The 22,406-nt window shown below is 49.9% G+C and overlaps 1 protein-coding gene across 3 annotated transcripts; it reads right to left on the bottom strand.

Moving 5' to 3' along the window:
• Positions 1 to 1,208: 1,208 nt before the first annotated feature.
• Positions 1,209 to 19,118, bottom strand: MYCBPAP (MYCBP associated protein). 3 transcript variants are annotated; one of them, XM_072938691.1, is made up of 19 exons: positions 19,037 to 19,118; positions 12,889 to 13,016; positions 11,991 to 12,150; positions 11,762 to 11,865; positions 10,737 to 10,923; positions 10,389 to 10,504; positions 9,738 to 9,876; positions 8,696 to 8,811; positions 8,492 to 8,607; positions 7,924 to 8,035; positions 7,214 to 7,403; positions 6,589 to 6,776; positions 5,433 to 5,579; positions 4,550 to 4,972; positions 4,008 to 4,129; positions 3,147 to 3,262; positions 2,547 to 2,698; positions 2,201 to 2,371; positions 1,209 to 1,383 (listed from the first exon to the last, which is right to left on the bottom strand). In XM_072938691.1, exons 1-19 carry the CDS (start codon positions 19,077 to 19,079, stop codon positions 1,282 to 1,284), a joined length of 2,832 nt encoding a protein of 943 aa, XP_072794792.1. In that variant the 5' UTR covers positions 19,080 to 19,118; the 3' UTR covers positions 1,209 to 1,281. The 3 variants fall into 3 exon arrangements, with proteins under 3 accessions (XP_072794792.1, XP_006218519.3, XP_072794793.1); XM_006218457.4 differs by lacking the exon at positions 19,037 to 19,118 and adding an exon at positions 18,823 to 19,030; XM_072938692.1 differs by lacking the exons at positions 1,209 to 1,383; positions 2,547 to 2,698; positions 19,037 to 19,118 and adding an exon at positions 18,823 to 19,030 and having other exon boundaries at positions 2,205 to 2,371.
• Between the last annotated feature and the right edge of the window lie 3,288 nt (positions 19,119 to 22,406).

Genomic DNA, 22,406 nt, shown 5'->3' with positions numbered 1-22,406 from the left:
TTCCTACTGGCCAGGCAGGCAGCACCTTCAGAGGTGGGAGGCTGGCCTGCTGGCTGTCCCCAGGATCCAGCACTGGCGACCCACTCCTACTCTGCAGTGAGTTAACCCTTCCCCTGCCTCCTCACAGGAAATGGAGGCGGGGGTTCCAACATCCACCTCACCCCTGCATTTCCTCCTCTGGGCCAGGACCACCATTCCCTGGGACTGGCCCTCTGGTGGAGTGCTGCCTTCTATGTGTTCCCAGCTGGTCCCCTCGGCTACCTTGCAGAGGGCATCAGGACTTTAGGCATGACCCCTTCTCTGCCTCTCTGACACAGGATTGGAGGGCCCTGCTCTCTGCAAACCTCCTCCCACGTCTCAGTTGGAGGATGCTTGAGACTCATGAGGTGCTTATCAGAAGTGCCAAATGTAAAACCAAGTGGCCACTCTCCAGGTCTCCCTCTCCCCTCTACTGCATCAGCATTTAAGGCAATAAGCCCACCATTAGCAAAGTTGCTCTTCAAACTCTGGGAGCCTGGAGTCCACTCTGCACAGGAAGCCTGGCCCAGACTGATCGTTATTGACAGAGAAGAATTTATGGTGCTGACTCTGAGCTGACAGCATGTTTCTTTCCCAGAGTCATCTCTCACCCACTTAGTATTTCTCTGAGCAAAGGAGGGAGCATAAAATCCCGAGGCTGTTTTTGAAGTAGAAAAATGGCTCAAAGAGACCCAGTAGCTCGACATGAGGAAGGGATAAACAGACTAGAATCCAAAATAATCTCTGGCCTCTAGGGTTTAAGAGTGTGGTGAGCATAATCCTCAGAGACTGGGACAAGGCCCTTGGACCCAGCTGAAGTGTGAGGACCTCAGGGAGTCAGGTACCATGGGTCTAGTTCTCCTAGTCACACACTTTGTCATACTTGGTGATGACACTTTGAGAAGACCTGGTTCCGGGAAGCATGACCCCAAAAGGATGGGCCAACAAAGGCCAGAGGCAGGGACTATGAGAGGTGATGTGCTCTGTCCCGTGACTTGATTCATTCTTTGTCCTGCTGCCAACTTGCTCTTCTGCCCCTTATCCCACACATCACCTCCCCTGGTGTGTTTCTCCTGTTGGATGGCTCCAGGAACGGGGAGGAGGGGAATCTGAGGGCAGGTGGGACGTGGGAGGGCCATAAGCTGACTTCATCAAGACCTGACATTCAAGACACGGAGGCATAACAAAAGTGGTAGGAACATAAAGGTTCTTTATTGATCTGTTTGTTAAGCAGTTTCCCAGAAGGAAGCTCGGGTATGCAAATCAGGTGCAGAGATGCAAAGGCTCCTCGACATTCTTTATGGGGCTAAGCTCATCAGCCAGGGCCAGCAGGTTGGTCACCAGGGCGTCCAGCAGCCCATAAACCTGGAAGAACAGGACGAACGTCACAGGCAAAGGCTCACTCTGAGGAAAGCAGCTGTGTAAGGGAGCATCTCCCCACGCGGAGAGGTGTGCATACCTACACCAGAGGGAACGGCTGGCCAGGGCAGACAACTAAAGTTGTACAGATAAAACTGAAGCTTCTGTGGAACTTTTGTTTTTGCAAATAGTTTTATTTTTTGAGCCAGTCTAGGGTGGTAATCCTGCACTGGCCCCGTGGACACATGGAGAAATTAGAGTCTAGAGTGGTTAAAGGGACAATTCCAAGAAGCAGTACCCATTTAGTCCCTTGGGGTGGCCCACCTCTACCCTGGCCTCCCGGAGACCAACTTCCATTCCATGTCCAGTACAGAAATGTCTCCAAGACTGTGCCCTCCAGTGGAGTTTCAGATCCTCACATTGGCTGCAAAGCCCCCCATGACCTTCTCCCTCTCGGACTCTGCCCTGCGGCCCTGAGGCCCACTCCCTCCTCTGCCTAAATGCCCACATGGCCACTCCTCACTTCTCTTCAAGTCCTTGCTCCATCTCACCTTCCAATGAGGCCTACCTACCCACTCCGGGGCCTTCCCCACCCCCAGCCCTGGTCTCTGTCTTTTTCCCCATAGTGCTCATCTATGTTATGTATTCATGAGGTCTGTCTCCAGCACTAGGATGCCCTTCACAAGTACAGCTCTGCTCCCATCACAGACGCAGGAGGCACTTATCGTTTGTGGGACAGACAGAATGAACAAGGGAGCTGAGGAAGGAACACAGGGCAGGCGTAGAGTGAGGGGAAGGCTGAGTGCTAAGCTCGTGCCCTCACCTCAGTGTGCAGCCTCTGGGTGTATTTCTCCATGACCAGGGGATCTATGGGCTCCTGAGAAGAGGTGGCGCTGTTGGGGTCAGGGTCTTCCAAGAAAAGCCTGTCCCGACTGAAAGATTTCATAGGTTTCTTGTCATCCTTTGCTTTGAGCTTCTTGCTGTTTAAACGGTCCTGCTTAGAGAGAAGACGACATACACAGCCTTCAGCAGCTCCCGAGGGAGGTCCAGGACTTTCTCAAGGGTAGCTCACTAGGGAGCTGGAGCATCATGCTGGGGTCACCGCCCACCCTCCACAGCCCCTTGATGCCCTCCCCAGCACCCCTAGGCCCAGACTGTGGGCTACGTGCCTCTTTCCCAAGTGGCAGCTTGGCTCCTTTTTTATCCTCTTTCTCTTTGATTCCCAACTGCTGCTTCTTTTCCTGGGATGCCCCTTTCCTGTCCTCCTTCCCAACTCTCCCAGAAGTCACCTTCACTTCTGTGACAGGAGGTGATTTTCGATCTAAGGGAGGTGAATGGAAGACAAATAGCCTAGCTGACTCCACAGGCAGGAGCTGGAATAGCAGAGGCACCTGGGCCAGCAGGCAGAGAATCTCCAAAGACTGGGAGCAAGGCCCTGGTTCAGGCACACAACCTTGTGGTACAGGACTGGAGGGCAGGGGCAAGAGGCCTGGGATCTAGACCCAGCTCCGCCATTCCCCACATACGGCATGGCAAGTCACCTGACCTCTCTGGGGCTCCACCTGTAAAACGGGGACTGAACTAAGGTGATCACTAAGGTTGCCTCTGGGTTCCAAATTCTGGCAGTAGACAAAAGGGTAGCAGAAGGCCTAATCCATGGACCAACCTAACAGAGAGTCACCAGAAGGGTACGAATGGCTGAGGCACCCCTGCTGCCTGGGTAGGGGATGGGAAAGACTACGTGGAGGTGTGGCTGCACGGTGTCTGACCTGGCTCTTCTGGCACATCCAAGTAGACGGTCTCCTTCTCAGGCAGGTCCAGCAGAGCCCTCAGCCACAGGGAGTAGCTCACCAGGTTGTCAATCACATCTCGCCACAGCTGCAAACTAGAGAGTAAAGCCTACTGGAGAAAAGCCATCACCCCTTATTTGCCCTTGAACTTGTAAAGGCTTGGTCCTTCCCTTCCAAGACACTGATGCCAGGAACTGCCATGGAAACGCAATGCCTCTGTCCAGCCAGCGTCCTCACTGGCACCCGTGCAAGTGCTGGGATAGGGATCTGGGCTCCCTTGGGCAGCAGCAAAGAAAATGTGACCTGGTACTAGGGTTAGGTCAGTCTTAAATTAACTCCATCTTGAAACTCTTGTCACACTTGGATCCAGTCCCACTGGAGGAGCCAGACCTGCATGAGATTCCCAGGATAAGGCTCCTGGGGATGTGTTCTGAAGGCCTTGCAGAAAGCCCCCATACCTATCTAAGCAAGATGCAAACAAGTGATGGGAAAGCTGGCAACCAAGTGAGGCTTTTCATGGAATAGGCCCCTCATCTCACTGCCCTCTGCTATCTCCTCTGGTCATTCCTCTGCTCTTTGATAAGGAACAAGAAAAGAGGGGAAAAAATAATTTAAGTGCGTACTCTGCTGTGACTCCTCCTCAGAGAGCAGCCGGTGCAGGGAGAGCAGCTGTAGGGGCTGCTGTGGCAGGTGCCAGAGCATAGAACAACTGCAGCATCTTTCAGCAACCCAATCGCAAGCAGAACTTAGCCCCCTTGAATCCTGGGACTGCCTGCTCAGAACCCGTGGCGAGATGCCACAAAGGGAAAGGATGAGACCAGTTCTGGTGGGGGCACCTACCACATTTGGTACAGGAAGTCGGACTGCAACGGCCTCTGCTCCTGCAAAAGCTCCAGGGCCGCTTTGTTGAGCTTGATTAGGGCATCTTCTCTCTGGTTCTCCTCAGGGAGTGCCATCACTGCCTGGCAGGGTCAGAGGCACCATGGGCAACCATTCCGCCCAAGACACCAAGGGTTCCTGTGTCCTCTAGTAATGGGCGTGGTGTGGTGAGGGCAGGTGGCCAGGAGGGGATGCAGCCATGGAGAGTCTGTCTGGGTGCCTCCCGTGGGAGCCTGGGTCCTCCCTTAGAAATCTGTACCCATGAACCCCTTTCCAAGGTTTGCCAGGGCCAGAGATAGCCCCTCCAGTGGCCTAGGCACCTAAGACAAAGATTGATGAGCAAGAGACTGCTCTCTCCGGGCACTCAGAAGGTTGTTTCTCTGCCCACAGCATACAGCAAGCAGGGCATGTGGGGCCCTCCCTTGGTTCAGGCCGGGAGCACCGGCTCCCAGCTGTGCCAGGGCCATTCTCCACCAATCCACCCCCCAGGGTTGGGGAGCCACCTTTCGGAAGTCCCCCAGGCAGAGGTTCCACTCAGGTAGGGGAAGGCCATCCAGCTCCCAGGGGCTCCTGGCACTCTCCAGCTGTGGACTCCCCTCCACCAGGATCTCCTCCATGATGCTCTTCTGCTGCAAACTCCTGGCCTCTATTCCGGTCTTCTGGGACACGGCAGGATCTCGGGAGTCCCTGAGGGCCTCATTCTCCTGCTGGGGCAGCTGGGAGTCCAACGCTGGGCTCTTAAGGGGCGTAGAAGACTCGACGTTCGCCGAGGCCTCCTCCCAGCAGGCTGGCTGGGCCACGGCAGCCTGGGCCCTGGGGCCGAGCTGCTCCTCACCGCCTCGCCTGGCCTCGTAATTGGTGGGCAGGGTCATGTACTGGCGCCACAGTCCGTGCAACTTTTGCACCACTTGGTGCTGGTAATGCAGCTGTGACAGAGGCACAGGAAGACAGGTGATGGAGAGGCCAGGGCACGGGGCACCCAGAGCCGAGTGGGCCTGCTCCAGTTTCCCGTTCCCTCAAGAGAGCTGAAGGAGGCAGAAGGAGGCTGGCAGGAGCAGCTGGGCCCAGAGGGGCTCCCCACTTCCCTTTCAAACTGGGCATCTCCAACTGAAGCTTTTTTACATTTGGGCTTCCAAGTAAGATTGGATTTGAATTAAGGAGTTTTTGAAGCTCTGTTATCACCAAGCATCCATTTATACTAGCTAAGTTATCTTGGGTAAATTACTTAACCTCCCTGGGCCTCAGTTTCTTCCATGTAAGATGAGGATATAAATAGTACCCATCTCACAGAAGGGTGCTCAGAACAGATCCTGGCACATCAAAGAGTTTGCTGTTACTTCCACCCGGGGCATGCACGAGGGGTGGGGGCCAGCACTGGGCCTGTACCCGAGGATTCCTATGGTGGAACAAGTCCTCCTCAGTGAGGTAGGCATCCATAGGCGAGTGTGCACGCTCCGGGGTCAGGACGCCCCTCAGCAGCTCCTGTAGCACGTTCTCCACAATGGTGACTGCTTCGTGGAAAGCCAGCTTGTTCTGCGGAAGGAAAGGTGGCTCAAGTGGCAGCTCGTGGTACTGAGCTGCGGCACCCATGCTGCATCGGCGTGGGGAGCCAGATCCTGCAGGACTTCGTGCCTTCCTAGGGGTCAGGTTCCTGCCACTGTCTGTCTCACACACACACACACACACACACACACACACACACACACACACACCCCTATTCCCAGACTCAAAACCCCCTGACTCCCCAAACATCCTTGTTCCTTAAAACAGGCTCAAAGGATCCAGAAGAAGGGCCAGATCCAGAAGAGGGGCCAGACCCAGAGAATCTGCTCCCTCGTTGGGGTAGGAGGTCACATAATCAGCATTTCCTCCCAGATTAAGAAGAAGGACAAGGGCCAGGGGGCCGCATCATTTGGACCCTGTGGAGAACATGACTTGGCGACATGGTCAGTGTCACAGAAATAGTGGAGGGGCAACTCAAGAGACAGGCCGGTCCTGTAGCCAGCAAGTGCAGTAGATGTTACCTGTGTCAAAATTACCTTTAGTCACCACGGGTTGAGCTCCAGCTGAAATAGCTGGCTTGTGTTTGGGGCCACCATGAATTTAAAAAGCACAGCTTTCCACAGAATCCAACCGTCCTCTCCGGCTTTGCCTGGTTTTGAAGTCTTGCCAGTTAAATGCAACTCCACTGGATAGCACCAGACAACAGTGAACAGATACAGGGCCGGTGCAGAAGGGCATCTGTTGTTTGTCCTCAAGGAAGTAATTCCATGCAGTCTGCGTCGAGGCCCCATCTCATTTCTTTCTAATGCAGTGGGGGCCATGCATGGCGAAGCTCAAAGCTGCCCCTTCTCTCTCCTGTCCACCCATCTTTTACACCACAAAGCCCTGAGGAGGGTTTTTTGATCAAAAAAAGCTGCCTGTTTTTGAAAAACCCACCTCCTGGACTGGAGAAACAAGATCCCTGCAGGCAATGCTGGGAAGAACAGCAGGTTAACCTATGTAGTGTCCACAAGGGTCAAGACCTGGGGTGGTCGCTTACCTCCAGGAACTTCCTCTCATCCCTAAAAACGTCCTGGGTCAGGGAGACTGCACGGAGATTGACCTGCAGGAGAGCACCTCCTAACAGAGTGGGATGGGTTCCGAACTCCCAACATTCCCTGAAGATCCCAGCATTCAAAGACTTGAAGAAGAAGGTAAAGTTTTTAGTTTCTCCAGGCAGAATCACACCTGAGAGGGACAGAGGCAGAGGTTTTCACCACTTGGGAACTGCTGAGCCCCAAGCCTGCATGTATAAAGTTAACTAAGCTCCAGTTGGGGTGACCCACTGTCTTGGTTTGCCCAGGACTGAGGGGTTTCTTAGGATGTGGGACTTTCAGTGCTAAAACTAGGACAGTCCCAGGCAAGCAGAGACAGTTGGCTATCCCAGCCTCAGGCCTGTGCGTACAGCTAACCAAATCCTCTGAATGCTTCTGTTCGCCAGTGACTCACTCTGTGTTGTCAAGAGTTCCACCATTCCCACAACAGACATGAATAGTTGGGAGATGACATGCTTTGCGGAAGAAACAGGAGGGACAGGAGGGAAGAGGGGCTCACACTTGCAGGAGCTGGGCGTTAGCTAGACTTTGGCTGCAGGAGAGGTGAGCAGGGCAGCTTCTCCTACGCACCTTCCCGATTGTTAAAGTAAAAGCGCTGCATCCTGTTCCTCTTCAGGTCCTGGAAAGAGTCCAGCTGGGACCGCCGCCGCCAGTTGTACCAAATGGCCACTGTGCCGTTATTGACCACGGTCAGTTCCGAAGATGTTTTCTCCCCTTCTAGAGTTTCAAAGGTCAAGCGGACAGCAATTCCAACATGCCTCTAGGGAAAGAGGAGGTATGAGAGATGTCTCTGAGGGAGGTCCTGGCCTAGGGTGACCAACTCATCCTCGTTTGCCGGGTCTTTTCCGGGTTTGGCACTGATAGTCTCATGTCCCGGGCCCCCAGGGCCTGGCCACGCTCAAACAAGTAGGCATCATACCCCACTAGTGGCTGTGTCTGAGGCTGCCATCAACAGTAAAAGAAGAAACAAAACAGATTTTATATCTGATGACCATTTCTGCTCGTTAGCATCTGAAGAATATTTAAAAATCTTCATACTTGTTTGAGAAGGTTTGCTTTTTTACATGCTAGGGACTAGGTACAAATTGGGCAGCTTGTGACACTCTTGTCAGCCTTGTGATTTTATCCTGGCTCAAGTCAGCATTACTGCTACCATTTTCAGACATATGCTGAAAGCATGACCAGATGAAAATGCAAGGAGACCGTGCAGGCTCCTTGGGACTGCCAGTCACCTTGGGACCACCCTTCCCACAGGTGCATGAGGGCGAAGGCGGTTTTACCTTGTTCTCTGGGTTACTGCCTCGGATCCAGCAAGCTGGCTTCCCACAGAACAGTAAAGAAGGGCCAAGAACAGGCATGGGGACCACATCAGGGTAATTGGCCATTACGTCTCTGTAAGAAAAACCAAGGACTTATTTTTGCTGACGCTGTCACAGTCTTGCCACACGAAGGCCACGGAAAGGGGTGCCAGGAAGTCTGGAGGTGTGCTCGGCTCTGCCCTCCAGTGGAGTGGCATCAGCTCCAGTCCTGTCGGTGGAGGTTCCTGGACATAAAGAGACTCTGCATGTAGAGCCATGCAGTATGTGCAGCACTGGGAGGGGGGTGCATTTATGAGCAAACGACTGTCTAGGAAATCCCCACTAGGAGCTGGTTGCTGGAAGAGAACAGATGGCAATAGTAAAGCGAGCACAGGTGTTCGAATGGGCTAGAGGAGGGGGTGGCAGCCACCAGAGAGGCTGGGATGGAGACACCCTGATTTCAGGGAGGGCAGCCAGCCTTATAATACTTGTGGGTGCTGGGGAAGCCACACTCGCCAACCTCTCTCCCTAGGGCCCAGGCCCAACTCACAAGTTCACTGTGTCTTCAGAGGAGCTTTCCTGGCTCCTTTCAAATCCTGAATAGTCTTCCACCGTAACAGCCGAGAAAGGCTGCCCTCTGCCCACCACCTCCAGGCCATCAATAGCCTCAGAGAGACCGAGAAAGGAAAGGTTAGCTGACTTCAGACACGTGCCACCCTAAGGGGTATAGATTAGGCACAGAGTCCTGACCAACCTGCTGGCTAAAATCCAGCTCTGCCATGATGCTCTGCAGCTCCTTGCGTCGGTAGATCAGAAACAGACTCCGATCCCAGGAGTAGCGGTACCAAGCATCCTTCTGGCCCAGCAACCCTAGAGCAGGGTCCAAGGACCTTCAGCACGGGCTGCTGCCATGCCCCCTTCCACACCCACCCTCTAGGGCTCTGAGCACCATTTCTGGGAAAGGTGAAAATACCACGTCCCTGTGAGCTGGCTCCCGGCCTCCTGGCCCCATACCTACTACCTCAGCAGCCCCACACACGACTCCTGCAAAATCAGCTTCCAAACTGTCAAAAGTTCGGATTATAATAAAAATAACAAAAACAGCTACCTTTTATTGAGTGTTTAACCATGGACCAGGATCTCTTAATATACATCGTGTCTCATTTAACCCTCTCACAACCACAGGAGTACTTTACAGCTGGGGAACTGAGGGCCAGATAGATTAAACAGCTCACTGGCATTCACAAAATGAACACAGCTGGGATCTGAACCCAGGCAGTGTGGCAGCCTTTAGAGCAGTGCTACCCATTAGAAATATCATACAATCCACAAATGCAAGCCACATATATGTAATTTAAAATTTTCCAGATGCCACATTAAAAAAGATAAGAAGAAACAGATAGAATTAATTTTAGTAATATAGTTTAACCCACTATATTTAAAATATTATTTCAACATATAATTAATACAAAAATGAGTAATAAAATTTATTTTTCCACACTGATCATTGAAACCCAGTGCGTAGTTCACACCCACAGCACATCTCTGTTCCAACTAGCCACATTCCAGGTGCTCAGCAATCATGGAGGCTCGTGGCTCCACACAGACGGGGCGGCCCTAGAGCATACGCTTCCCCCCGACTCCTCCCACCCCTGCTACTGGGGTCTCAGTGAAGAGGGGTCCAGACCTCCACAGGTTAGGAGACTGGATCCCAGGTCGGTATCACCCTGGAACCCTGATCTCTCGCACCTGAGGCCAGTCACAAGCTGCTGGTTCATTTACAGCCCGCTTCTCACCCATCTCTCCCTGGATGGAGTGCGGCTTCTTGATGTGAGTGATTGGTTCCACCACGCCACGCTGAGTTTTTGTCTTCGTCATTACCAGACCTGTCATTTCATCTCCCAAGTATTCCAGTCGACTCCAGAACCCACTGCCCTGGTGATGGAAGACAGATGAGTCACATCACCTGACCACCTTAAAGAGAGGCTGGGGGTGGGGCCTGGGAAGACAAGCGCTCCATAGACCACAGATGCTCTCTGTGGGGGGTTCGCACTGCCCCGAGAGCAGGAGGGAAGCACCCACATTCTTGTTTTTAGGCTGTGCCCCAGACAGCGTGGGTTGGTCCTGGGGACTACACTGACATACCAGAAAACACCATGGCGCCCTAGGGGTTCTGAAAGTTGAAGCTTACCCTTCAGGAGACAACACTATGATGAAGACTAGTCTAATAACTTAGTGCCTGCGATATCTTTCTCCTCAAACTAACAGTGACCACCACAGGCTGAATTACTTACCTAGACAGTCCTGAATGATCAGTAATAGGGCCAATAATAGAATTTAGCAAAAGCCTTGAGGGTTTAACAATGCTTTGCACTGGATAGTTTTTTTTTTTCATTTGTTTTTTTTTTGTCCCCAGCTGCCCAGACCCCTCCTCACAGGGTACTTACCTTCCCACCAGGCCCTACTGAAAGTGTTCGGTCAATGAGCTCCCGTTCCTCCTGGATCTGTCTGTAGGTCTCCCCCGTGTGCATCAGTAGCTCACCAACCGGCTTCTTCAGCCGTTCTAGAGAGAGCCAAGCATGCAGCCCCGCCACCAAATCAGCACAAGCAGGGACCCGAGCACCCTGCACTGGTCAGCTCCATTCACTGGGCTGATTTCATGACCCACTAAGAGCAAGCACTTGGGAGTGCATGGCTGAAACGTGATCAGCCTGGAGGTGAGGGGAAAGGAAAAACACAGCAGCAGAGCCTCGATGCCCATGAGGCCAGGCAGGAGCCCTGTCCACTGTACTCACCGCTGAGGGCTTCCTGCTGCTTCCTCCGCAGGGCTATGTTGCGCTGCCAGTTTTTCAGAAAGTTGTGCTGAACAGGTGGGGCCCAGGGAGGATGTGCCTTCTCTTCTTTGGGGGCTTCCTGCTTCAGCTCTTCCTCAGCTGAGATGAGGGTCATCAGACAGGGCGGAGTGTGTATCAGCTCAGCTAGCTGAAAAGGGCAGTGTGGGTGTGGAGGGTGGAGAGAAGGTGCAGAACTGGGGCTGAGCAGGTGTCTCCAGGCCTAAATCCCTGCCGTCCTCTCTCTCTGCTGAATCCCTACTATCTACGACTCTAAAATAGCAAGTGACAGAAAACAAATAGCAGAACCAGAGGGCCATGGAAGCTGCTGCCAGTCCCCTTTCCCCCAGAATGGAAGCCTTCGTTCAGAGATTGTGGACAATATCCTCCTGTATGTGTCCTCACGGCCGGCGTTGACACCTCACCTGCAGGGTGACCGAGCCATTTTAATGTAACTCCAGGCCTCTTAGCACCTGACCAATCAGAGATTCTTTGCCAGGAACCAGGGAAGTGAAGGAACTGAGAAACAGAAGCGTTGCATGATAGGAAAGTCAGAAAGACAGACCGACTGCATGCGGCCCTGGGAGCTGTGGGAAGCCACCCTTCTCCATCACGTGGACTGAGGAGGAGAGCAGGCCAGTCTTCGGAGAAGCTGGGAAATAAAGCCAGGGCACAGAGAAGCAGAGGGCAACGAGGGAGCGTGGGCCTCAGCCCGATGCCCTTTTGGACTCAGTCTGACCGGAGCCAGACACACTATCACTTTGTGTTCCTTGAGGCACTTCTGTATCCTTATAGTGAATTCCTGACTTCAGCTGAAACTATTTTATGTCGGCTTTACTATTTAGAGGGAAGGGTCACTTATCACCTCAGAGTCTGGTGCCCAGAGACTGGACCGTCTCTGTGACCCCAGTCCCACCTGACTCTGCCAGGTGGTGAGACTGAAATGACTTCAGTGACTACTCTCCCCAGACAGTTCTGTACAAACGAACCTGAGTGTTCCCTTGAGCGACTGCAATTCTCTTAAAGTCCTGGAGACTCCCCAAGATATGGTGGGGCAGGATCTGGTCACTGCTATGGAAGATGTCACCCGGCCCTGGGGGTAAGAAGAGGAGGGGGAAAGACAAGCTGTAGCCAGCTGGTATAAATGATTCAAGGGGACCCAGCTTTGTCTCCGGGATGACCCATGAATTCAGATGCCAGGGCCAAGGCTGGGCATACCAGAGTAGTCCAGGGGCTTTGTGGCTGCATCTGGAGTAGCAGGATGTGCTACTAAGTGGCAGACCTTCCTCCTACAATCCTTGGGTTTAAGTTTACGGATGATAAATTTCTGGGTAATGACAGGTTTATCTTCTGTTTCAGTTAGGCGAGGGATGTGTTGCTAAAAAGAAATAAAACAGGAGATTCCATGTGAGATAATGCCTGTGTGACAGGTAAGAGATTTAGTAATGTCCTGGGGAAAGAAAACAACACCTTATGCCTCCAGACAGTTCAGGTGAGAAGTGGCTGACTCTTCTGGGTGAAACATGGTGTTATCTCCATCTGTAACTTTTTTTTCCCAAATAATCTTTACTTTTTAAAAATTATTTTTTATGTTCTGCAATATGATGTGTATGTGCAGTCAAACTAATAATTCTACATAAAAAACTGAAAAGGGGGGAAAAATAAAGTACTTACAGAGGCTAAAAAGATTATTTTGTGTTCTTTTTTCTTTTGGGGGGTAATTAGGTTTATTTATTTTAAATGGAGGTACTGGGGATTGAACCCATAATCTTGCACATGCTAAGCACACACTCTACCACTGAGCTATACCTTCCCCTGCTACATCTGTAACTTTGCTTCTTAAACTCATCTTCAGCTCTTGCCTCTATGGGAAGCAAATTACTTTAGTTCTCATTCCCCTGCGGCTCTATATGAATCTCAGAAATATTACAACAAACATGGTAAACTCCTTTCAATGCAAAAGTGAAGAGATTCGTGTCCAATGGCTTTTCCCATGGAATTAGACACTCCGAGTAGGGAGGCAGTGGACAGACAATGGACATAGTTGATGTTCTAGACCACCCAGGCTGGCAGGGAGAAGATCTTGCAGTAAGGGATCTCTAGACTTCATCCTTACTTTCCTCAAGTCTTCCGTTTTAATGGCTAAGGCAAGAATGTCATCTCCTTGTAAAACATTGCAAACAGGTTCAGGTTCTTCCTGAATGGGGGGTGTGGGCTGTTCAGGGACCTTCGCCCGCTTCTTTTCTGAAGAGAAGAAGAAAGTTCAAGTGCTTAAAAACAAATATATATCCAGCAATCCCACTCCTGGGTATATATCCAGAAGGAACTCTAATTCAAAAAGATACATGCACCCCAATATTCATAGCAATACTATATACAATAGCCAAGATATGGAAACAACCTAAATGTCCACTGACAGGCAACTGGATAAAGAAGTGGTGGTATATTTATATAATGGAATACTACTCAGCCATAAAAAATAACAAAATAATGCCATTTGCAGCAACATGGATGGACCTGGAGATCATCATTCTAAGTGAAGTAAGCCAGAAAGAAAAAGAAAAATACCATTTGATATTAGTTATATGTGGAGTCTAAAAAAAAGAACTTATTTACAAAACAGAAACAGATTCACAGGCACAGAAAACAAACTTATGGTTACTGGGGGGAAAGGGAGTGGGAAAAGATGAACTGGAAGTTTGAGATTTGCAGATACCAACTACTGTACACAAAATAAACAATAAGTTTCTACTGTATAGCACAGGGAACTATATTCAGTATCTTGTAGTAACCTATTATGAAAAAGTATGTATGTATGTGTAACTGAAACATGATGCTGTACACCAGAAATTGACACATTGTAAACTGACTATACTTCAGTTTTTTTAAAAGTGAAAAAAATACAAAAAAGTAGATATATATTAGACTGCATGGTGGGGGCAGGTCTGGTTACCTGGATGGACAGCAGAGGCTGCCAAGGTGGCCAGGCAGTAATTTGCTGGGATGACAGGAGTTCTCTCTTATAGACCCCCCTACCCACTCCCCTGGCCCACCACAGTGACTGAGGCTTCTGCAGCTGGAATTGAGATCAGATGATGTTCTGTTCCAGGCTGTGCTACTTACAAGCTAGACAACCTTGGGTACATCACTTAACCTTTCCTGGTCTGTCTTCTCTTTTGTAAAAAGAGGAACCTAGACAAAAATCAGAGGTTCCCAAATATTAGTCAAGTGTCTGCCTCAGAATCTCCTGGGGAGTTTTACAAATACAGCTTTCTGAGCCAGGGCCTGAGGAACTGTGTGTTAAAAGCGCCCGAGGTGGCTGATACACAGTGGTTTGGGACAACTGGACTAGATGCTTTCTTAGCCTCCTCCCTCCACTATTGGCACGATCCATTCTTCTGGGTGAAGGCACTGGGTTTCTTAAGACACTGGTTAAAATTCAGATGCTCTGGGGGAAGCAGAACATTTACCACTGACCACTTATTTCACATTCTTTCATTTAATAAATACTGTTTAAGCATCTTCTACGTGCCAGGCACTGTGCTAGGCTTTGGGGCTATTAGGCAAAGTCTTAGGTTTTAAAGGGCACACGCCTGTGGGAGACAAGATTGTGAAACAGACTGAACTAGGGTTATGATGGGACCATCCTGGGGGCCCCAGTCTAGTGTATGGGGTGGTCACGGAGGGCTTCCTAAGGAGGAAGAGCGACGAGGGAAAGGGCACTGGAGAACAGGCATTCCAAACGGAACAGCATGAAGAGGCCTAGAGGCAAGAGAGAAGGGAGCACAGCTGGAAATTAAAGCGTGTGTTTTTAAATAGCTGGAGTGTGGCGAGGTGAGAGGTAGGAGGCAGTGTCTCAAGAGGGAGGTAGGAGCCGTTTCACAAAGAGCTTAGTGAGCTGTGGAAAGGACTTCAATTTTTACCCTGTGGCCCTGACACGGCAAGGAATGGGTTAGGGGGTGCAAGGCCGACCACTCGATTATTGAGGAGTCTACTGTGGTAATGAAGTGGTGGACAGAAGTGGCCTGGAGAAAATGGAGCAATGTGAGCCTATTTCTCCCACGTGCCACACCAGAAATCAGCACTGAGATTTCGTGGGGCAGAAGCAAGTTCTCTCCGGCGAGGACACACTCCCTGCCTTCCTTCCACAGAGGTGGGTCAACAGTTTCAAATGCATCTTGTTTCTTTGGACAGTATCCTCCTGTCTGCTGTCCTCTGGTTCAGAAAGGTTTGATGTAAACCCCCACACAAAGTAATCAAAACCTAAGTCCTGCCTTTAAGGACTTTAAAACACAACTTGGTTTTGTCCATTGCTTCTCACAGTATTCTAATTTTTAAGAAGCAGTATCATTAAAACATCAAGGCAGGTGTTTGGGTTACCAAAATCAAACTCTTTTTTAGAAAATGCCCATATAGTTAGTGGCAAAAAAACCTCAAGCCAGAATCATTCTAAACCTAACTCTAAATTTAGCCTATCGGCCAGAGTCCATCTCTCCATCTCCTCAGCAATGAGGTCAGCAGAAACTCAGGACCATCTATCAGTTAAGCCACACGGCCCTGCACACACAAACACACATGGGGCTGAATGGCTTGACCTCGAGTTCTGGTCCCATCCCTGCCATTTGTGGAGATGCAGGCTTATGTTTTGAGTTCTACCACTGCTCTCCCCTTTACACAAAGCCACCAAAGCTGGTGGTAGCCCAAGAGAGTCAGTACCAGTTGAAGGTCTTCTTTTATGGGTATTATGGTATTGTTTATATTCTCCAGGAGATTTGCTTCCTCTGCCCATCACCCTGGCTGATTCTACATCTTCCCTAGGGATTAAACATCTCTGGATATGTGTTTTTTACTGATGGGTATATAATTACCAAGTATAAATTTATAAACCTTCAACATTGCTGAAGATTACTGAAATAATAAAACTCTGGTCTGTATTGATTGTAGTTCTGTACTGCTCTATTACTGCATACAGTCAGGGGATGGTATGTTAATAAAATATTCATAGCAAGGATATATACATTTTAAACTTCAGTTCGCCATAGAGAATGTGAATATTTACCAAGCACCTTCTATGTACTATAAATTACAGAGAAGACGGTATAAAAGGTTAAGATATGACTCCTTCTCTTAGGAACTGAAAAATGCAGCAGACACCAGTACACACCAACCATAATCTAAGAGCCTAAATTAGTGGGCACAGACAATAGCTTTGGCTACACATCAAAGAAGGAACAGATGGATGTAGATTATACAGTTAGGGCCCTAAGGAAAGGTTCAGAAGAGCAGCTGCAGGGGTCAGAGGCAGCTTCACAGGCTAAGTCAGACCGTGAAGGACAGGAAGGCTTTGCACAGGCAGAGCAGCCAACAGAGGTGTTCCAGGCGAGGTCACAATCAGACCAAAGGTGGAGGCAGGACTAAGCATGGCAAATGTGAGGCATGGTGACACAGAAGGCCTGTAGAGGAGGCGGGGGTGATATTGGGGATGAGAGGGAAACCAGGGAATCATGGCTTTGTAAATTAAGTCTGAAGCATCTGATCTTCCTCTGTCAGCAGGAAGGAGGTTTGGTTCAGAAGTGTGAGTTGATGAAAGCAGCATTTCAGAGTGACACATCCAATGAGGGTAAGCGAGGTAGACAGAGGGGCAGAGGAAAGTTGGGGAGACCAGGCAGAAAGAATGATCTTGTGGGGATCAGTTCAGGACCTGTGGAAGGTTTCCACAGGGTCGAGGTATGTCCCACTACTGATCCTGGAGAGGCCCAGTTAATTCCAGTTCTTTGGTCCAGAAACCCAAGCTGAGTGGGGCTCTTGGTGAGCCACATAGCTGGCATTCTGCCTTGATCCTGAGAGCTGTGAGGGGGTCAGAGATCAGCCTCCTCGCATGGGGCAGTCAGGTGACACCTCTGCTGGAGCTAGCCCAGGCAGCTGGAAGCAAGGTGCTCAGATGGGGTGGGATGTGCAGGCTAGGGAAAGGGGGTTGGGGAGTTATGGAGGAAGAAGAAATCTGGACTCTTGTTTTTCTGCTTCTTGTTTCATCTAAATGTTATTCTTTTTTTAGTGTTAAGTCTTTGGGAAATTCTGACCTCTTGGGTTGCACTGAGGGAACCAAGGGAGGGGCGGTCCCCACCAGGGCTGAGCTTTAATTGATGGTGGAGAGCAATCTGGTACTGCTGGGAGTCTTCCCAGTTTCTTAGCAACAAGAGCAGGGAAAAAGCTCAGAGTCAAAAGGGCTCAGGTCCCTAAATAGGTTTAAAGTCACAATATTTCCTTGCCTTTTCACTGTAATTCAGAGACTTTGGAGAAACATGGCAAAAGGTTACCTTTGTTGATTAGCTTTACTATACTGAGGGGGGAGAAAGTATTGCCTTGCTACATTAGAGGCTTTGCCTGAGATATTTAAAAGGAAAAAAGGTATCTTGCATGCTAAACACTTCTGCCTCACCTTGACTCATGTTCTTAACTCAAGGGCTATTTAACAAACTAAATTTCCTCTTATTAAAAATAAACATGCAGTAAAAAAAAACTTTCCTTGATTTGTTCACAGACTAAAGTTCAAATCTGATAAGATCCCCAGAAACTAGGTGAGCAGGAGGCAGAAGCTAGGAAAGACCTTGACTGCCCTTGGGAAAAAAGACCAGCTATTTTTTTTCCCTCTCTTAACTGTTAAAAAGCATATCATGAAAGAGCATCTCAATGTAGCCTACATTGGCCTTTAATACTATGAAGAAGCATTAAAGGAAGCCATTCTTTCCAGGCCTCCCAGGGAACCTTACTGACTCCAGGCCTGTCCCCTCCTCACACTGCGCTGGCCCCACGATCTGAGGCTGGGTCTCCCCAGGGCCTGCAATGGCATGCGGACTTTGTGACCTAGCATGTAAAGCCCTTTTGTGGTCTGGTCCCTGCCCACCTGTGCAGTCCCCTCTGGCTCCCTTCCCCCTTCTCCACACCCACTACCTCTGCCCTGGCCATCAATGTCACAGTTCCACGCCTCAGCTGATGCCGCTCCCTAGACCTGGAGAAGCAAATCGCTTTTTTGTTTGTTTGATTAGCCACAGATATAATTTTCAGAAAACTTCCCCTTCTCATTCTACCATCCAAGGCCTGGGTCTGGGTCTATGGGCACCTATATCACAGCGTTTATACTTGACTGGCTACTCCTCCGCGAGTCCACTAGGCTCCATTTTCTGAGGTCTAGGGTAACTGAGAGCCTTGTTGCCCAGCACTGTGCCTGCACACAGAACGCCCTCAGTAAATGCAAACAGCAAAAGCAGACTAAAGAGGAAGTGTGCTGCAAATAGGAACATGTTCGTGGGGGTCAGCCTGCTGTCAGGCACCCTGGGGGGGGGGTACTACCACCAGCAACCAGAGGCCAGGAAGCAAGCATGTCCAGTGACTGTCCTGGTTAAACAAGTGGGAGAGGTGTTAATCTGGCTGGAAAGGGTGCGTGGTGGGAAAAGGTTCAGAAACAGAACTGGCCAAGTTAGGCATTTCTTCGGTTTTTCCCGTAGGATTCTCCCCCCAAAGAATCCCAAGAAGGTTGTTGTTTTTACCACCTCAACATATGTTTTGCATTCTTTCCTGAATTTCTATTCCCAAGGACCCCATGTCTTGGCCCTTCTAATCTTAAACTCTTTCCTGGCTCCTCCCCACATTCCCAGGCAAAGAATTCTGCCTTCTGTGTCCCACCCTATAATATTGTTCAAGGTCTCCTTGCCTTCCTTCCCCAGGCCATCTCCCCAGCAACTGATCCGTGAGGCCTCTGCCAGTCCCCCGCTCCCTATGTCCCCATCCTCAAAGTCTCAGCGTCCTGTGCTCCCCTCCCCTGAAGGTCCCTGCCTTGTACATAATCCCCAAGGACCAAAGCACTGTGCCCTCTCCCTTCAGGGATCACTGCCTTGTCCATCTAAGGTATGGGGTACGCCTTGTCTCCATTCCCATGTGATCTTTACCTCCATCCTGGTGTCACCCCCATCCTCCAGGCCCCTTGTCGTGAATCCCAAGAACCCCTGCCCCTGTCGGGCTTTCCTGAGCTCCCAAGGCAGTCAGCGCCAACCTTTCAGGCTCTCTGAGGCCTCCGAGAATCTGTTTGTAGGTATTCTGTGGCGGGATTCCTTCTTTAGAGACTTCATGGTGCCGCCCGGGAGGTGAGTGTGGCTCAGCGCCGCGGGGCTCCGGAAAATCAAGGCTGTTTGGTGACCCCCGCGACCCTGCGCGACCCTGCGCGCCCCCGCGCGCCGGCATCCGCCGGCGCGTCCATAGCAACCCACCGAACAACTTGGGCGGAGACTGCTTGGAAGCCACCTTTTTCATCAGGCCGCGCCCATCGCCTGCCGCTCCTCCGGCGCCGACCCTGACGTCACAGGCGGCGCCGGTGAGCACCGTGACGTCACCAGCCGGGCGGGGCGGGGCGGGGCGGGGCGAGGGGCCGGGGAGAGGAGACGCAAGGGGCAGGGGGAGGGAAGCGGAGGCTGAGGGCGGGGAAGGCAGAGTTCCGCGACCCTGCCGACTCTTTCCCCGCTGCCCTCGCGCTTGCCGGCGCCTGCCGCCCGGCTCCGGTTAACTCTCGGTCCCTCTGCATAACCGCCATGAGGTCGATCCTTTCACGCCGTGCAGAAAACCACTTGATGGTTTCCCATGGATTTCAGTTGCCCTGTGGCCCCTGCCTGTTCCCTACACGCGCCAGGTGACCTACCCTAGCCACTCTCGCTGCAGCCACTTTGGTTTTGCATCACTTCCCAGACAAGTCAAGCTTTTACCTCGACTTGGGGACTTGGGGCCTTCTCACACGTCGGTTTCAGTGCTTGGGGATGCTGCGCTTAACATGCCCCCTCCAATTTAAAGTAGCCCTGTTATCTCAACTTTAAATGCACCCTGTATATATGTATATTTTTTGGAGTCCTAAGGCATTCTGGAATTATTGGATTTAAGTGGCTGGCTCTCTTCGAGCTGTCTATAAGAAGATAAACGTCTTGAGAGTAGGGATAGCTTGTCCGTTGTCCCCATCCCAACTCAAAGTTTAGCACATAGTAGTGGCTTACAAACTGTGAAATATTAAGGGTCTTTAGAGCAGGACAGAACTGGGTTCCAATCTCAGCTCTCCCTGTTTCCTAGCTATGTGTTCTTAGGCCAGTCCCTTGACCTCTTTGAGCCACAATCTTCTCATTTGTAAAGTGGAGGTCACAATTCCTCCCACACAGGGCCACTGTAAGGATTATCTGAGAGTGTGCATTTAAACTACTTAACACACTACCCTCCATAAACTGTAGTGATGTCTCAGTCAATTCTTAAAATCATGCTGGGGTTGGGAGAGATGTACTCTGTACCCATTTTACAGATGGAAAAACTGAGCTCCACCAAGGAAAAGGATGTAAGGCCACTGAACTAGCCAGAAGCACAATTTGGGTGCTTTGGGCTTCTCCCAAGTCCAAGGCCAGGGCTCTTGGAACCCTGACTCCTGGAACATTTCTGAGCTTTGGTGTAGTCTGCTATAGACAGAGGAAGAGCCAGGGAGGATGCCAGTAGAGCTGGTCAATCCCTGGGCTTGCTAATGTGTTCTCTACTACTGGGCCTCTCTCAGAGACACAGCCCCTTCTCCGTGCCCCTCTTGACCTTCACTCCTTTTATGACTGAGACCTCCTCCATAGGCCCTTCCTCTCCTGCTCTCTGAGGTCTAGACACCAACAGGCTTCTACCCTCCAGGAAGTCCCCAGTTCATTTCACTTTATGAACATTTACTGAACACTTACAACACTCCAGGCAGGGAATTATGTCATCTGGGAGCTCCAGGAGGAAGACAGAGAGATAGGAGTTCAAGAGTTTATTTTGAGGAGGGTGGGGCAATGGTAAGGGGAAGGAAGCAGGAACAGGATAGGAGAGCCTCAGACTTGCAGATCTGACAAAATCTTGGCCAACCCAGTGTGGAGCTCTGGGACAAAGAATGTACATTCATAGGTTGTCAGCTAACTGCTCTCCTTGCAGGTGAACAGCCAGTTCTTTCTTTCTTTTCTTTTTTGTTTTGTTTGTTTTTTGGTTTTGATTAAGTGTTTCTGGTGTACAGTGGAGTGATTCAGCTTTATATATATATATATACACACAATACATATACATATACATACACAAAATATTCTTTTTCCCATTCTTTTTTATTACAGATTACTACAAGCCATTGTATATAGTTCTCTGTGCTATACAGTATTAACTTGTCGTTTATCTGTTCTGTACAAAGTAGTTTGTATCAGCCAATCTCAAACTCCCAACTTATCCCTCCCTCCCCCTTCGCCCAACCATAAGTTTATTTTCTATGTCTGAGTCTCTTTCTGTTTTATAAATGTTTGTGTCATTTTTTTTAGATTCCGCATATAAGTGATATCATATGATATTTGTCTTTGTCTGACTCAACCGACTTTTTCTTGAAGAGAGATAGGAACAACTCACGTTCCTGGCTGCCCCTGGAACTCTGAGATATGGAGGAAAGTAAACATCTCTTGTTCTTAGGAGCTCAGAGTCCACTCTAAAGCAAAAGACAAACACTCGTGAAACTCTAATCTGTGCACTCAGCTTCTGGAAGTCTTTAACTTTGGGAAGTTATACAGCTTGTGGGTAGCCTTGCTGGGAGCAGGACTTAGGCCTAAGGGGCTGTTCAGGGAGGGTACAGTGTAGGTTAAAGGATAAGGGAAGAAGAGGGTGGGAGATGTGCATGGTCAGGGAGCTACACAACCTGGCAGGGCTCTGCCACCAGCCTGAGTGACCTTGGACAGGTGCCTCCCCTCTCTGTGCCTCCATATCAGCATCTGCATCATGAAGGGATTGGACCAGATCAGAACTGCTTAACCTTTTGAGAATCTGATCAAAGCTAGGGATCTTCTCCCCAGAAATGTACATTTGATTTTTTTAAATTGTGGTAAAATACATGTAACATAAAATTCACCATTTTAGTGAACACAATTCAGAAACATTTAGTACATTCACAATATTGTGCAACCATTACCGTTTTCTAGTTCCAGAACTTTTTCATCATTCCAAAATAAACCCTGTATCCAGTCACTCCCCCTTCCTCCCCACCCCCCAGCCTCTGGGAACCACTAATTTACTTTCTTTCTTTTATTGAGATGCCTATTCTGGGTATTTCGTATAAATGGAAGATACAATATTTGGCCTTTTGTTTCTGCCTTCTTTTACTAGGTATAATGTTTTTCAAGATTCATTAATGTTGTGACATGTATTAGTACTCCATTCCCTTTTATGACTGGATAATATTCCATTGTATAGGTATACCACATTTTGTTTATTCCTTCATCTTTGCATTTAGTTTTGTACATATTTTGCACTCAATTCCGGGGATTCCCTGAAGTTCATTCGCAGGCCCCTGAGGTGGGGTGGGCTGAGGTCAGAGGTTAGTTGTCTGAAAGTGGGCTTCCAACTCTAACGTAAGTGCTGAAGGGCTAGTGATTAATCACAACTTGGGAAAGGCAGGGTGGATATTAGGGGAGCCTTCTTAGAGGAGTAGCATTTGAGGTGTTGCTAGAAATAAGAGTTCATCAGGCAAGTTGGGTGGATATGAGGACTGCATATGAGGGCATAGCAGGAGCCAGTCCCAGAGGAGACAAAGCACAAGTTCAGTGTCATTTAGCCACTGCT

Source organism: Vicugna pacos, chromosome 16, assembly GCF_048564905.1.
Source record: "Vicugna pacos chromosome 16, VicPac4, whole genome shotgun sequence".
Lineage (NCBI taxonomy): Eukaryota > Metazoa > Chordata > Mammalia > Artiodactyla > Camelidae > Vicugna > Vicugna pacos.
Note: the sequence above shows the minus strand (reverse complement) of the source record. Positions and strands in the feature narration are given on the sequence as shown.

Bases quoted from the DNA above. Each gene is read 5' to 3' on its own strand.
- MYCBPAP (XM_006218457.4), bottom strand. From the start codon at position 18,898: ATGAAGTCTCTAAAGAAGGAATCCCGCCACAGAATACCTACAAACAGA. The intron at 7,404-7,923 runs GTAAAACCGCCT...CTCTTTCCCTAG, and splicing joins GCAGTAACCCAGAGAACAAG to AGGCATGTTGGAATTGCTGT. The intron at 4,130-4,549 runs GTGGCTCCCCAA...TGACCCTGCCAG, and splicing joins GCCTGGGGGACTTCCGAAAG to GCAGTGATGGCACTCCCTGA.